Genomic DNA, 14,531 nt, shown 5'->3' with positions numbered 1-14,531 from the left:
GGAGCTGCAGTTCTGAGGAAACCACGTCGCCGGGCTTAGCACGGCCCAGAGCCTGCCGTGGGGCAAACCCAGCTGCCTCGCCAGGAGCGGCGGGGGATGACGCCCGCCGAGGGCCCGGGGTCACACCGCGGGCGCCAGGAAGAGCCCAGGCGGCGAGAGCCGGGCTCCGCCCGCGGGACGCGCCTCACCTTGGGTGGCGTAGGCCTCGGCGGCCATGCGCAGCCGGTACGGGGGCGCGCCCGTCAGCGGCCAGTCCTCCAGGCCCGCCCGGGCGTAGAGGCGGAGCGCGCCTTCGCAGTCTCCTTCCACGTAGTGCAGCTTGGCCAGGACCAGACTGGACTCCTGTAGGAATTCTGACTGGAGGGAAGAGGAGAGAAAAGAAACTGTCCTCAGATACACGCCTGACACTCCCTCGGGCCTGCGGCTCTCCACTCCAGACGGCCGTGGGAACTTCCCGCCGCGCCGTCCACAGGGCCCCGGGGCGGGAGCGGCGCGCCCGGCCCAGCCAGTGCTGGGCGGCAAAAGGTGGTCTCTCCCCCAAGAGCAGGACACGACTGAGCGACTTCACTTTCACTGTTCACTTTCATGCATCGGAGAAGGAAATGGCAACCCACTCCTACTCCAGTGTTCTTGCCTAGAGAATCCCAGGGACGGGGGAGCCTGGTGGGCTGCCGTCTACGTTGTCGCACAGAGTCGGACACGATTGAAGCGACTTAGCAGCAGCAGCAGCAGCAGCACAGCCACCCCCGGGAATATCACTCCGCCATCATCACGAACAGAGTTCTGATCCCTGCCGCCACACAGGCAAGCCTCAGACGCATGACGCCAAGCGAAAAAGCCGGCCACACAGGCTGCGGATACTGGCCAGGGTGGTCAGGTCTACCGAGGCTGAAAGCAGACAAGTGCCGCCTAGGGCTGGGAAGGTGCGCGCAGAGGCGGTGCCTGCTGATGGTTACAGGCTCCTTTCTGGGGTGATGAAAATGTTCTAGAATTGTCTGTGACTCTACTGTGAAAGTGCAGTGAAAGTCACTCAGTTGTGTCCCACTCTTTGCGACTCCATGGTCTACACAGTCCATGGAATTCTCCAGGTCAGAATACTGGAGTGGGTAGCCTATCCTTTCTCCAGCGGATCTTCCCAACCCAAATATTGAAACCAGGTCTCCGGCATTGCAGGCAGATTCTTTACCAGGTGAGCCACCAGGGAAGCCCAAGAATACTGGAGTGGGTAGCCTATCCCTTCTCCAGCGGATCTTCCCGACCAGGAATCAAACAAGGGTCTCCTGCATTGCAGGCAGATTCTTTTTAGTGACTCTACTAAAAACCATTAAATTGCAGACTTTATTTTTTTTGCAATAGTAGAAGATGTTTATCAGTTTTCACAATCAATACCCAGACAAAAAAATAAAAGGATCATTACAATTGCAAGCCATAATGCAAACATGATTAACCTAAAAATATAAAATAATGACATACAGTTTGGGGTGTTAAGCAGAGTGATGTGGTAAGTGGAAGTGCATGCATGCACATGTTTTCATCTGCCCAGCCAGTCTCTGTCTTTTGGTTTGTGCATTTAACCCATTTATATTTAAGGTAATTATTGATATATATGATCCTATTACCATTTTCTTAATTTTGGGGGGTTTATGTAGATCTTTTCCTTCTCTGGTGTCTCCTGCTTAGAGAAGTTTCTTTAGCATTTGTTGTAAAGCTGGTTTGGTGGTGCTGAATTCTTTTAACTTCTGCTTGTCTCTAAAGCTTCTGATTTCTCCATCAAATCTGAACAATGATTCTAAGGCATGTGAATTATGTTTCAATAAAGCTGCTGTAAAACAAGCTCCCCTCAGGCCTCAGGCTGGTCCAAGGATGGAAGGAGTGTGTTATGAACAAAACACAGAAGCACCTGTCTCAACAAAGGCAGCTCCGTGGACATCCTGGTGGGTTGAGCACACAGCATTGGGGCTGTGCCACTGACTGTAGCCCAAATAACCCGAGGAGGGAGGCTTTCTAAACTGGTGTAAGAACCAGACTTTCTTTCTTTCCAGGGACAAGCTTTTCTAGCTGAGTCATTCCAGCTGCTTATGGGGACTGACCAGGTCTCTCCAGAGGGTGCACATTCGAGCTGTCCTCTGATGGGCTTGTCCTCCTCCCCATCGGAGAGGCTGGCTTCCTGGCCCACACGTGTGCCAGCCTCATCCTGGGCCCTTCCCCACCCCTACTTGTCCCTGGGGAGAGGAGAGGCGACCTAGCTGTCTATGTAAGGAAACAGATCTATCAGCCTCTCCTAGGCATCCTCCTTGGAACCCCAGCCATACAAGGCTGAAGTTTTCAGCTGACGGACGCACATCACGAAGCGCCACTATCCCGTAACCTATGGCTGGGATGGGGCGGGTGATACACAGGTCACTAGCCAGAGCGTGGCGAAGCCAAGGAGTCCTTGAAAGGGCGCAGGGCAGACAGAGAGACTGAAGGGAGCAAAGGGGTTTTAAGAGTGGCCCAAGCAAGTGACCCCAATGCACGCATGAGAATCATACTTGGAAACAGAAAGAAATCAAAGCAGACTAGAGAAAACAGAGAAAGAGCTGTGAAAAAAGCATCCACCGTGGGGTTCTCCAGCAGGAGAGGGGGACAGGGCAGCCCTGGGTACAGTGGAAAGGCTTCCTAGGGGTTCTGCCGCGTCCTCTCTCTCTCCCTGGAACTGAGAACCACAGGCTGGAAAGCAAACTGAAGGGGGCAGAGAGGGGAAGTACTGTTTGCTGAGTCCAGAGCTTCAGCTTGGGGTGATGAAAAGGTTCGGAGGATGGGTGGTGGTGATGAGGATATGAACACACTTAGACCACTGGCTTCCCTGGTGGCTCAGAGGTTAAAGCGTCTGCCTCCAATGCGGGAGACCCAGTTTGATCCCTGGATTAGATCCCTGGGTCAGGAAGATCCCCCTGGAGAAGGAAATGGCAACCTGCTCCAGTATTCTTGCCTGGAGAATCCCATGAACAGAGGAGCCTGGTGGCTACAGTCCATGGGGTCTCAAACAGTCGGACACGACTTAGTGACTTCACTTTCACTTTCAAAACCACTGAACTGGGACATCCCTGGCAGTCCAGTGGTTAAGACTTTGCCCTCCAGAGCAGGGGGCGCAGGTTCAATCCCTGTTAGGTGACCTAAGACCCCACATGCCTGGCGGCCAAAAAACCAAAACATGAAATTGAAACAATATTGTAACAAATTCAATAAAGACTTTAAAAGTGGCCACGTCAAAAAAATTAAAAAAGAAAATCTTTAACAAAATAAAAAATGAAGCCAGTGAACTATATGCTAAGAAATGGTTATAATGATAAATTTTATGTTATTTATATTCTACTGCAAGAAAAAATGCTTTTGATTTAAAAAATGTTAACAAACTTGAAGGCCAAACGTCTGCCATGCAGGAGCTTGAGGAATATCCCAGGGATGGAGGCACAATAGGGAGGCACAGCCTGGAGAGGCTTGCTGGGCGAATGCAGAGGAGACGTCTCGGCCCAGGCCCCAGGCAGGGGACCGGGGAGCAGCCCCAGCCTCGGGCCCACCGCCCAGCCCCGGACAGGCGTAACTTCCTCAACTTGAGTCAGAGGCCAGGCCGCCGGCTACTCGTTCAGACTTTTTGCCCCCACACTGCCCCCTGCTCTGGTCTCTCCAGCCTCGGTGCACGTGTGTTTCGTGGGCACCTATGAGGTCGCTGGATGGCATCACTGATTCAGTGGACGTGAATGTGGGCAAACTCTGGGAGACAGGGAAGGACAGGGAGGCCTGGCGTGCTGCAGTCCATGGGGTCACAAAGAGTCAGACATGACTGAGTGACTGAACAAGAATGTGTCTGCACAGGGCTTTCCCCAGCTCCCAGGCAGGAGACCCTGGACCTTGAGGTCAAGTGGAGGGGGAAATTTCACATGGGCCAGTGGGAGTGGGGCGGTCTGCAAGGCAACTCTGGAGCACTCTACAAGGCTCTTGTGCTCACGCTCGGTCGTGTCAGGCTCTCTGGGACCCTTGGACTGCAGCCCATGGGATTTTCCCTGCACAGCTTCCTCTGTCCCTGGGATTTTCCCAACTAGAATACTGCAGTGGGCTGCCATTTCCTGCTCCAGGGGCATCTTCCTGTCCCAGAGATCGATCCTGCGTTTTCAGTGTCTCCAGCATGGCAGGCAGATTCTTTATCTGCTGAACCATTGGGGAAGCCCCACTTTTGGCAATGGGAGAAAAATTGTATAGGCAGAACCAGGAAAATAGCAAAAGCTGACATGTATCTAAAGCTATTCAATTGTGAAAGAATTTGTACACCTGAAACTCAAAACAACTTGAGCTAAGTGGGCTTACAGGAGAGAAATGTGAAGCTCAAAGAGGTTAAACAGCTTCCCAAGATCACATAGCCTGTGACTCCACGCTGGAAAGCAAACTCAGAAATCTAAGTCGAAATTCAATATTCTTGCTGTCACACTGGATTGTGAGGGCTGAAGAGGACCGGTGAAACAAAAAGTTTTCCAGACGAAATGAGGGGGGTTGGAAGTGGGACAGAGCCTAGTTGGGGCCCCCACCCCGCCCACAGCAGCAGGCGCACCCCCACTCCCAGAAAGACTCCTGAGTGCTGCACCGTTCCCTCTAACTAGACCCACCAGAGCCACTAGGCCCATCGGAGTCACCAGAACCACCTTCGTGAAGAACAACCAACATGGAGACAAGAGTCCCTAAATCTGAAGGGAAGTGCAGGAAGGGAGGAAGGAAGAAGGACAGAAGTCAGAGGTGTCAACGCTGACCGCAGGGCAGGCTGGGCTGGGGAAGGGGAAGGGGGCCGGGGGTGAGGCGAGATGAAAGGCTTCCAACAGGAGAGCCTCGTGAGAGGGGACGCAGAGGAGACCCAGAGACGGGGCGGATGAACACAGGGCAGCCCCTCAAGCACTAGGGGGCGGGCAGAGGGGGCTCCCGCCGGGTCCCCCACAGCTCGGCCCGGCCGCCCGGGACGCTGGGCTGCAGACTTCGGGCGGGGATCGTGCGCTAAGGAACCGCGGGACTAGCTCCTCCGCTGTCGGTGGGACAAAGCCAGGCTGAGCTCCGGGCCGCACCTGACAGCTTCATTCCAGACCCCTGGGGACAGCAGTGCCATTTCTCAGGAGAACGTGGCCTCGGGGGTCTCCTGGGAGAGAAGCTGCTGGTCTGGAAGCCCCGCGCCGAGTCCCCTCCCGAGAAGGGAAGCACGGGGGGCAGAGCGGCTCCCACGCCGCGTGTGGGACGCCCTCCCCGGCCACGGGCCCCTCCCCGGCCCGGCCCCCCGCCCCCAGGGCCCGGTACCTTGAGGTTCCCTCGGTCCAGGGCGGCAGTCAGATGCTTGCGGACCTCCGTCAGCTGGGGCCGGGGGCCTCGGGGGCTGGCGCCCTGCCGCAGGGGGTGTTCCTTCAGGTACTGCTCCAGCTTGGCCTCCCCGAGGAGGAGCTCTGCCATGTCATCTACGAAGAACACAGAAGAGGGTGAATGGGGCGAGGGCGGTCTGCGTGTGGGGAGTCTCTGGGACCATCTCACAGTGAGTCCTCTTAATTAGTAAAGCTTCCGGAGGATGCAGCTCAAGCACTCATTCCTCGGCCTGTATTTGCTGCTCTAGAAAGATTTGCTGTTGCTGCTCAGTCGCTCAGTCGTGTCTGACTCTTTGTGACCCCATGCACTGCAGCGCCGCAGGCCTCCCTGTCCATCACCACCTCCCGGAGTTTGCTCAGACTCATGTCCATCGACTCGGTGATGCCATCCAACCAAAAGACGGATACATGTTAACATGGAGAGAGCTCAAGATCAGTAGGAAACACAAAGTTGTCTTATGATTTATTCAGTACGATCTTACCAAGACACACAAGACCCAATACTCTATTTTCCAAAGACAATGCAGTGAAATCTTCTAGCTCTTTTGCGGTCTATAGCCTTATATGTGGACATGAACTGGTAGAATGTCTTGTGTACGCAACACTTTATAACAAGTTTGTATGAAAATGACCTGAACACATGCAGTCTGTTTCTGCCTAAAAGTCAAAGCTCTACGGACATGATATCTGGGAATGTGTATATAAAGGTTCTCCTCCAAGAGTGTATCACTTACACTTCTAACTTTGTTACTGTTGCTGTTGGCTTGTTAATTAGAATAAAAACCTCACTCTGAGAGCAGCTCTTTGGAATCCACACATCCAGATTGTTCTGAGAACACCCAGAACAATTCATACCCCAGCCTGAACATGGTCTATTTTTTTCTGTGATGGAACAGAACATAATTGTATTAAAATATAAATGCATTTTTTAAAGGCCTAGGAAAATATGCCTCAAGCTAAAACCCATGACAGGAGTTCTCTTTCACAGATCACAGCCTTGCTGACAAAGGGGCTTATGTGACTCATGGAGCTACGAGCCATGCCATCCAGGGCTACCCAACACGGACAGGTCATGGTGGAAAGTTCTGACAAAGTGTGGTCCGTGGAGGAGGAAACGGCAAACCACTCCAGCATTCCTGCCTCAAGAACCTCATGAACAGTATGAAAAAGCAAAAAGATACGACACCCGGAAGATGATCCCCCAGGTCAGAAGGTGTCCAATATGCTCCTGGGGAAGAGTGGAGAAAAAGTCTCAGAAAGAACGAAGCGGCTCGGCCACAGCAGAAATGATGCACAGTTGTGGATGTGTCTGCTGGTGAAACTAAAGTCCAGTGCTGTAAAGAACAATATTGCATAGGAACCTGGAATGTTAGGTCCGTGAATCGAGGCAAATCGGACATGGTCAAGCAGGAGATGACAAGAGCGAATGTAGACACCTTAGGAAAAGGTGAACTAAAATGGACAGGAATGGGCGAATTTAATTCAGGTGACCCTTATATCTACTACCCTGGGCAAGAGTCCCTGGGAAGAAATGCAGTAGCCCTTTTAGTCAACAACAGACTCTGAAATGCAGTACTTGGGTGCAATCTCAAAAACGACAAGATGATCTTGGTTTGTTTCCAAGGCACATCATTCAACATCACAGTAATCCAAGTCTAAGGCCCAACCACTAGCCAAAGAAGCTGAAGTTGACCAGTTCTACAAAGACCTACAAAACCTTCTAGAACACCAGAAAAAGATGTTCTTTACATCACAGGGAACCGGAATGCAAAAGTAGGAAGTCAAGAGATACCTGGAGCAACAGGCAAGTTTGGCCTTAGAGTACAGAATGAAGCAGGGCAAAGGCTAACAGAGTTTTGTCAAGAGAACTCACTGGTCATAGCAAACACCTTTTTCCAACAACACAAAAGAGGACTCTACACATGGACATCACCAAATGGTCAATACTGAAATCAGATCGATTATATTCTTTGCAGCTAAAGATAGAGAAGCTCTGTACAGTCAGCAAAAATAAGACCAGGGGCTGACTGTAGCTCAGATCATGAGCTCCTTACTGCAAAATTCAGGCTTAAATTGAAGAAAGTAGGAAGACCATTAAGCCATTCAGGTATGACCTAAATCAAATCCCTTATAATTTGTGGAGGTGATGAATAGATTCAAGGGATAAGGTCTGGTAGACAGAGTGCCTGAAGAACTATGGACAGAGGTGCATACCTTGTACAAGAGGGAGAGACCAAAACCATTCAAGAAAAGGAAATGCAAGAAGGCAAAGTGGTTGTCTGAGGAGGCCTTACAAATAGCTAAGAAAAGAGGAGCAAAAGGCAAAGGAAAAAGGAAAGATACGCCCCACCCCCCTGAATCCAGAGAATAACAAAGAAAGGTAAGAAAGACTTCTCAGGTGAACAATGCAAAGAAATAGAGGAAAACAGAAGAATGGGAAAGACTAGAGACTCATTGGAAAAGACTCTGATGCTGGGAGGGATTGGGGGCAGGAGGAGAAGGGGACGACAGAGGATGAGATGGCTGGATGGCATCACCAAATCGATGGACATGAGTTTGAGCAAACTCCGGGAGTTGGTGATGGACAGGGAGGCCTGGCGTCCTGCGATTCATGGGCTCACAAAGAGTCAGACACAACTGAGCGACTGGACTGAACTGAACTGAACTGAGAGACCTCTTCAAGAAAATTAGAGATACCAAGGGAACATTTCATTCAAGGATGGGCTCAATAAAGGACAGAAATGGTTAGGACCTAATACAAGCAGGAGAAATTAAGAAGAGAAGAAGGGGCAAGAATACACAGAACTGTACAGTAATGGTCTTAACGACCCCAATAACCACAATGGTGTGGTCACTCACCTAGAACCAGACATCCTGGAGCGTGAAGCCAAGTGGGCCTCAGGAAGCATCACAACTAACAAAGTTAGTGGAGACAATGGAATTTCAGCTGAGTTATCTAAAATCCTAAAAGATGATGCTATTAAAGTGCTGCAACTCAATATGTCAACAAATTTGGAAAACTCAGCAATGGCCACAGAACTGGAAAAAGTCAGTTTTCATTCCAATCCCAAAGAAAGGCAATGCCAAAGAATTCTCAAACTATTGTACAATTGTGCTCATTTCACACGCTAGCAAGATCATGCTAAAAGTCCTTCAAGCCCAGCTTTAGCAATATGTGAACTGAGAACTTCCAAATGTAGAAGCTGGATTTAGAAAAGGCAGTGGAATCAGAGATCAAATTGCCACCATTTGTTGGATCACAGAGAAAGCAAAGGAATTCCAGAAAAACATTTACTTCTGCTTCATTGACTATGCTAAAGCCTTTGACTGTGTGGATCAGAACAAACTGTGGAAAATTCTTCCAGAGATGGGAATACCAGACCACAGGACCTGCCTCTTGAGAAACCTTTATGCAGGTCAGGAAGCAATAGTTAGAACTGGACATGGAACAACAGACTGGTTCCAAATAGGAAAAGGAGTCCGTCAAGGCTGTATATTGTCACCCTGCTTATTTAACTTCTATGCACAGTACATCATGAGAAACGCTGGGTTGGAAGAAGCACAAGCTGGAATCAAGACTGCTGGGAGCAATATCAATAACCTCAGATATGCAGATGACACCACCCTTATGGCAGAAAGTGAAGAGGAACTCAAAAGCCTTTTGATGAAAGTGAAAGAGGAGAGTGAAAAAGTTGGCTTAAAGCTCAACATTCAGAAAACGAAGATCATGGCATGTGGTCCCACCACTTCATGGGAAATAGATGGGGAAACAGTGGAAACAGTGTCAGACTTTATTTTTTGGGGCTCCAAAATCACTGCAGATGATGACTGCAGCCATGAAATTAAAAGACGCTTGCTCCTTGGAAGGAAAGCTATGACCAACCTAGACAGCATATTAAAAAGCAGAGACATTACTTTGCCGACAAAGATCCGTCTAGTTAAGGCTATAGTTTTTCCAGTGGTCATGTATGGATGTGAGAGTTGGACCATAAAGAAAGCTGAGCACCAAAGAATTGATGCTTTTGAACTGTGGTGTTGGAGAAGACTCTTGAGAGTCCCTTGGACTGCCAGGAGATCCAACCAGTCCATCCTAAAGGAAATCAGTCTTGAATATTCATTGGAAAGACTGATGCTGAAGCTGAAGCTCCAATACTTTGACCACTTGATGCGAAGATCAACTCATTGGAAAAGACCCTGATGCTGGGAAAGACTGAAGGTAAAAGGAGAAGAGGGCAGCAAAGGATGAGATGGTTGGATGGCCACCAGTTCAACAGACATGAATCTGAGCACACCCTGGGAGACAGTGAAGGACAGGGGAGCCTGGTAGGTACAGTCCATGGAGTGGCAAAGAGTTGGACACCACTTAGCAACTGAGGAACAACAAAAATTAACCAAAAAATATATACATATATATCACAGAAGACCACTGAGATTTGGAGAATTGGGTCTACGAGCTGTAACGAGAGCCTTTCCAAGTCCTCTGGTCAGTGACCCAAAGCTGCTGAATCGCTAGTTCTCAGCAGCGCCTCTGTCTTGCACTGGGGAGCTGATTCTAGAGACTAGACCGAGGGCCTGGGAGGAGTCAAGCAACACCAAACAGGGCTGAGTAGGCTGTTGAACACAGTATCATCCAGTTGTCTGAGAAGAGAAAGCAATTGCCTGAGAGTTGTGCAGGACACCAGGCAGGCCCCGGGGCTGCGACAACGCCAGGACCGTGAGGCCGTGTGCGCACGGGGCCCGGGGCACAGAGCGGAGCCCGGGACACGGAGCAGCCAGAACCGGAGCAACGGCGCTTCCTCCGGGAAGTGTGAGCTTCCTGAGAAAGAACCCGGACTCGGGGGTGAAGGACGGGCAGGGAGAGGCCTGAGGGTGAGCACCAGAGCTTCACATGCAGAAATACTGACGGCCTGCGAGAATCACGGGACAGAACACGGCTATTATAAGCTAATACGATGCAAACTCTGTATCTCAGAAACTGGGAGGAACCTCAGGGGGCCACGCCCTCATTTTTCAAACTCAATATATGTTAAAGAAAAAAAAAACCATGACTCTGATATTTTTTTATGGTATCAAGGATCTCTTTTATTTAATTAATTTTTTTCCTCATTTTGGCTGGACCACTCAGCAAGCAGGAACTTAATTCCCTGACCAGGGTTCGAAATGGCAGCTCTTGCAGTGGAAGCATGGAGTCTTAACTGCTCGACTGCCAGGGAAGTCCCAACATCAAACTTGTTAAAGCTTTACTGGACTCTTTAGGGGCTTTCCTGGTAGCTCTGAGGGTAAAGAGTCTGCCTGCAATGCAGGAGACCCAGGTTCAATCCCTGGGTCAGGAAGATCCCCTGGAGAAGGAAATGGCAAACCACTCCAGTATTCTTGCCTGGAAAATCCCATGGATGGAGAAGCCTGGTAGGCTACAGCCCATGGGGTCACAAAGAGTTGGACACAACTGAGCGACTTCACTTTTTTCGGAACTGATGTCACGAGGTGAAGCATTTATATGGAGCCCTACAGTTCCTTCAGATTCAGTTTGTTCTTTCCACGAATGCTTCAGTCAGTCAGTCAGTTCAGTCACTCAGTCGTGTCTGACTCTTTGCGGACCCATGAACTGCAGCACGCCAGGCCTCCCTGGCCATCACCAACTTCTGGAGTTCACTCAAACTCATGTCCATTGAGTCGGTGATGCCACCCAGTCATCTCATCCTCTCTCGTCCCCTTCTCCTCCTGCCCCCAATCCCTCCCAGCATCAGAGTCTTTTCCAATGAGTCAACTCTTCACATCAGGTGGCCAAGTATGGGAATTTCAGCTTTAGCATCATTCCTTCCAAAGAACACCCAGGACTAATCTCCTTTAGGATGGACGGGTTGGATCTCCTTGCAGTCCAAGGGACTCTCAAGAGTCTTCTCCAGCACCACAGTTCAAAAGCATCAGTTCTTTGGCGCTCAGCTTTCTTCACAGTCCAACTCTCACATCCATACATGACCACTGGAAAAACCATAGCCTGACTGGACAGACCTTTGTTGGCAAAGTGATGTCTCTGCTTTTGAATATGCTATCTAGGTTGGTTATAACTTTTCTTCCAAGGAGTAAGCATCTTTTAATTTCATGGCTGCAGTCACCATCTGCAGTGATTTTGGAGCCCCCAAAAATAAAGTCTGACACTGTTTCCACTGTTTCCCCATCTATTTGCCATGAAGTGATGGGACCACATGCCATGATCTTAGTTTTCTGAATGTTGACCTTTAAGCCAACTTTTTCACTCTCCTCTTTCACTTTCATCAAGAGGCTTTTTAGTTCCTCTTCACTTTCTGCCATAAGGGTGGTGTCATCTGCATATCTGAGGTTATTGATATTTCTCCTGGCAATCTTGATTCCAGCTTGTGCTTCTTCCAACCCAGCGTTTCTCATGATGTACTGTGCATAGAAGTTAAATAAGCAGGGTGACAATATACAGCCTTGATGTACTCCTTTTCCTATTTGGAACCAGTCTGTTGTTCCATGTCCAGTTCTAACTGTTGCTTCCTGACCTGCATAAAGGTTTCTCAAGAGGCAGGTCCTGTGGTCTGGTATTCCCATCTCTGGAAGAATTTTCCACAGTTTATTATTATTATCCACGCAGTCAAAGGCTTTAGCATAGTCAATAAAGCAGAAATAGATGTATTTCTGGAACTCTCTTGCTTTTTCCATGATCCAGTGGATGTTGGTAATTTGATTGCTGCTTCCTCTGCCTTTTCTCAAACCAGCTTGAACATCTGGAAGTTCATGGTTCATGTATTGCTGAAGCCTAGCTTGGAGAATTTTGAGCATTACTTTACTAGCGTGTGAGATGAGTGCAACTGTGTGGTAGTTTGAGCATTCTTTGGCATTGCCTTTCTTTGGGATTGGAATGAAAACTGACCTTTTCCAGTCCTGTGGCCACTGCTGAGTTTTCCAAATTTGCTGGCATATTGAGTGCAGCACTTTCACAGCATCATCTTCCAGGATATGAAGTAGCTCAACTGGAATTTCATCACCTCCACTAGCTTTGTTCATAGTGATGCTTTCTAAGGCCCACTTGACTTCACATTCCAGGATATTTGGCTCTAGGTGAGTGATCACACCATCGTGATTATCTTGGTCATGAAGATCTTTTTTGTACAGTTCTTCTGTGTATTCTTGCCACCTCTTCTTAATATCTTCTGCTTCTGTTAGGTCCATACCCTTTCTGTCCTTTATCGAGCTCATCTTTGCATGAAATGTTCCCTTGGTATCTCTAATTTTCTTGAAGAGATCTCTAGTCTTTCCCATTCTGTTGTTTTCCTCTATTTCTTTGCATTGGTTGCTGAGGAAGGCTTTCTTATCTCTCCTTGCTATTCTTTGGAACTCTGCATTCAGATGCTTATATCTTTCCTTTTCTCCTTTGCTTTCGCTTTTCTTCTTTTCACAGCTATTTGTAAGGCCTCCCCAGACAGCCATTTTGCTGTTTTGCATTTCTTTTCCATGGGGATGGTCTTGATCCCTGTCTCCTGTACAATGTCATAAACCTCTGTCCATAGTTCATCAGGCACTCTATCTATCAGATCTAGTCCCTTAAATCTATTTCTCACTTCCACTGTATAATCATAAGGGATTTGATTTAGGTCATACCTGAATGGTCTAGTGGTTTTCCCTACTTTCTTCAATTTAAGTCTGAATTTGGCAATAAGGAGTTCATGATCTGAGCCACAGTCAGCTCCTGGTCTTGTTTTTGCTGACTGTATAGAGCCTCTCGATCTTTGGCTGCAAAGAATATAATCAATCTGATTTCGGTGTTAACCATCTGGTGATGTCCACGTGTAGAGTCTTCTCTTGTGTTGTTGAAAGAGGGTGTTTGCTATGACCAGTGTGTTCTCTTGGCAAAACTCTATTAGTCTTTGCCCTACCTCATTCCGTATTCCAAGGCCAAATTTGCCTGTTACTCCAGGTGTTTCTTGACTTCCTACTTTTGCATTCCAGTCCCCTATAATGAAAAGGACATCTTTTTTGGGTGTTAGTTCTAAAAGTTCTTGTAGGTCTTCATAGAACTGTGCAACTTCAGCTTCTTCAGTGTTACTGGTTGAGGCATAGACTTGGATTACTGTGATATTGAATGGTTTGCCTTGGAAACGAACAGAGATCATTCTGTCGTTTTTGAGACTGCATCGAAGTACTGCATTTCGGTGCAGTATGAATGCTTATTACTAGTTTATTTTCTAAACAGAGCACTGCTATCCAACAGAAACATGTGCAAGCTGCATGTTACTTTAAAATGTGTAGTAGCTGTATTAAAAGAGAAAAAGAAACGAGTGAAGTTAATTTTAATAATATATTTTGTTCAACTCAATATATCTCAAATATTATCAATTTAACAAGTAATCAGTATTTTTAAGTTGAGATATTTTTACATCGTTTTTCATGTTAATTTTTCTAAATCCAGTCTGTTCTTTGTACTTGTAGCACATCTTGATTCACACCTCCCATGATTCAAGAAGTCAAGCAGCCACATGTGGCTATTGGCTACTGTACTGAACAGGAGTAATAAGCACTGCTTATACAAGGATGTCTGCTCCTCTTTAAATCCGTCTATGTCCCTAGAGAGATGTCTAGAGTGATTATCACTGGAGTGAATGAGAGGAATCTCTGAATGATAACATTTGAAATAATTTTTAAGCTCTCATCTTTAAAGTTTGAATTCTATTGAGCAGAATCATTTCCTATTTTAGAAAAAATGAACTCTTATATAAACTATAGAAAAAATATATATGTCAGGATATTAATAGCAATTATTTCTGAGAGGTAAAAGCATTCAGTATACATTGAATTTCTTTACTGCATACTTTAAGTTTCTAAGAACTAAAAAAGTAAAATGGGGTTCAGAGTCCTATATTTAAATCCGTGTGTCACCCTGTGACTTTGGCCCTGGATTTAATCTCAGCAGTGGGGGGATGGTAATTCTAAGAAAGGCTCTGACAGGTAAGTCGAGGACCCTCTCGCTGCACCGCTCCACCCTGCTCCTCACCACCAGCCTCACCCCCTGCCGCTGCCCTCCGCCGGCCTCTGGAAACAGCACACAGAGCGGAATCCCCGGGCCAGAGAGCAGACCGGACAAGAGACTGCGGCCCCCTGCGCCACCGCGGCCCCCTGCGCCTCTTTCTAGGTGCGGGG

At 48.2% G+C, this 14,531-nt stretch overlaps 1 protein-coding gene across 20 annotated transcripts in view; it reads right to left on the bottom strand.

The window, feature by feature from the left end:
- TTC7B (tetratricopeptide repeat domain 7B) overlaps positions 1-14,531 on the bottom strand; it is a 272,932-nt gene that overhangs the window by 238,186 nt on the left and 20,215 nt on the right. For 18 of the 20 annotated variants that reach the window (XM_086319126.1, XM_086319129.1, XM_086319125.1 and 15 more), the window contains exons 2-3: positions 5,314-5,468; positions 189-357 (exon numbers count right to left, since the gene is read on the bottom strand). In XM_086319126.1, the coding sequence (XP_086175252.1) occupies positions 189-357; positions 5,314-5,468 (324 nt within the window). The remainder of the gene's footprint in view (positions 1-188; positions 358-5,313; positions 5,469-14,531) is intronic. The other 2 variants (XM_086319140.1, XM_086319134.1) reach the window with 1 other exon arrangement.

This window comes from Bos grunniens, chromosome 10 (assembly GCF_055505025.1).
Source record: "Bos grunniens cultivar Pamir isolate PY7600 chromosome 10, Bosgru_T2T1.0, whole genome shotgun sequence".
NCBI classification, from domain to species: Eukaryota; Metazoa; Chordata; class Mammalia; order Artiodactyla; family Bovidae; genus Bos; species Bos grunniens.
Note: the sequence above shows the minus strand (reverse complement) of the source record. Positions and strands in the feature narration are given on the sequence as shown.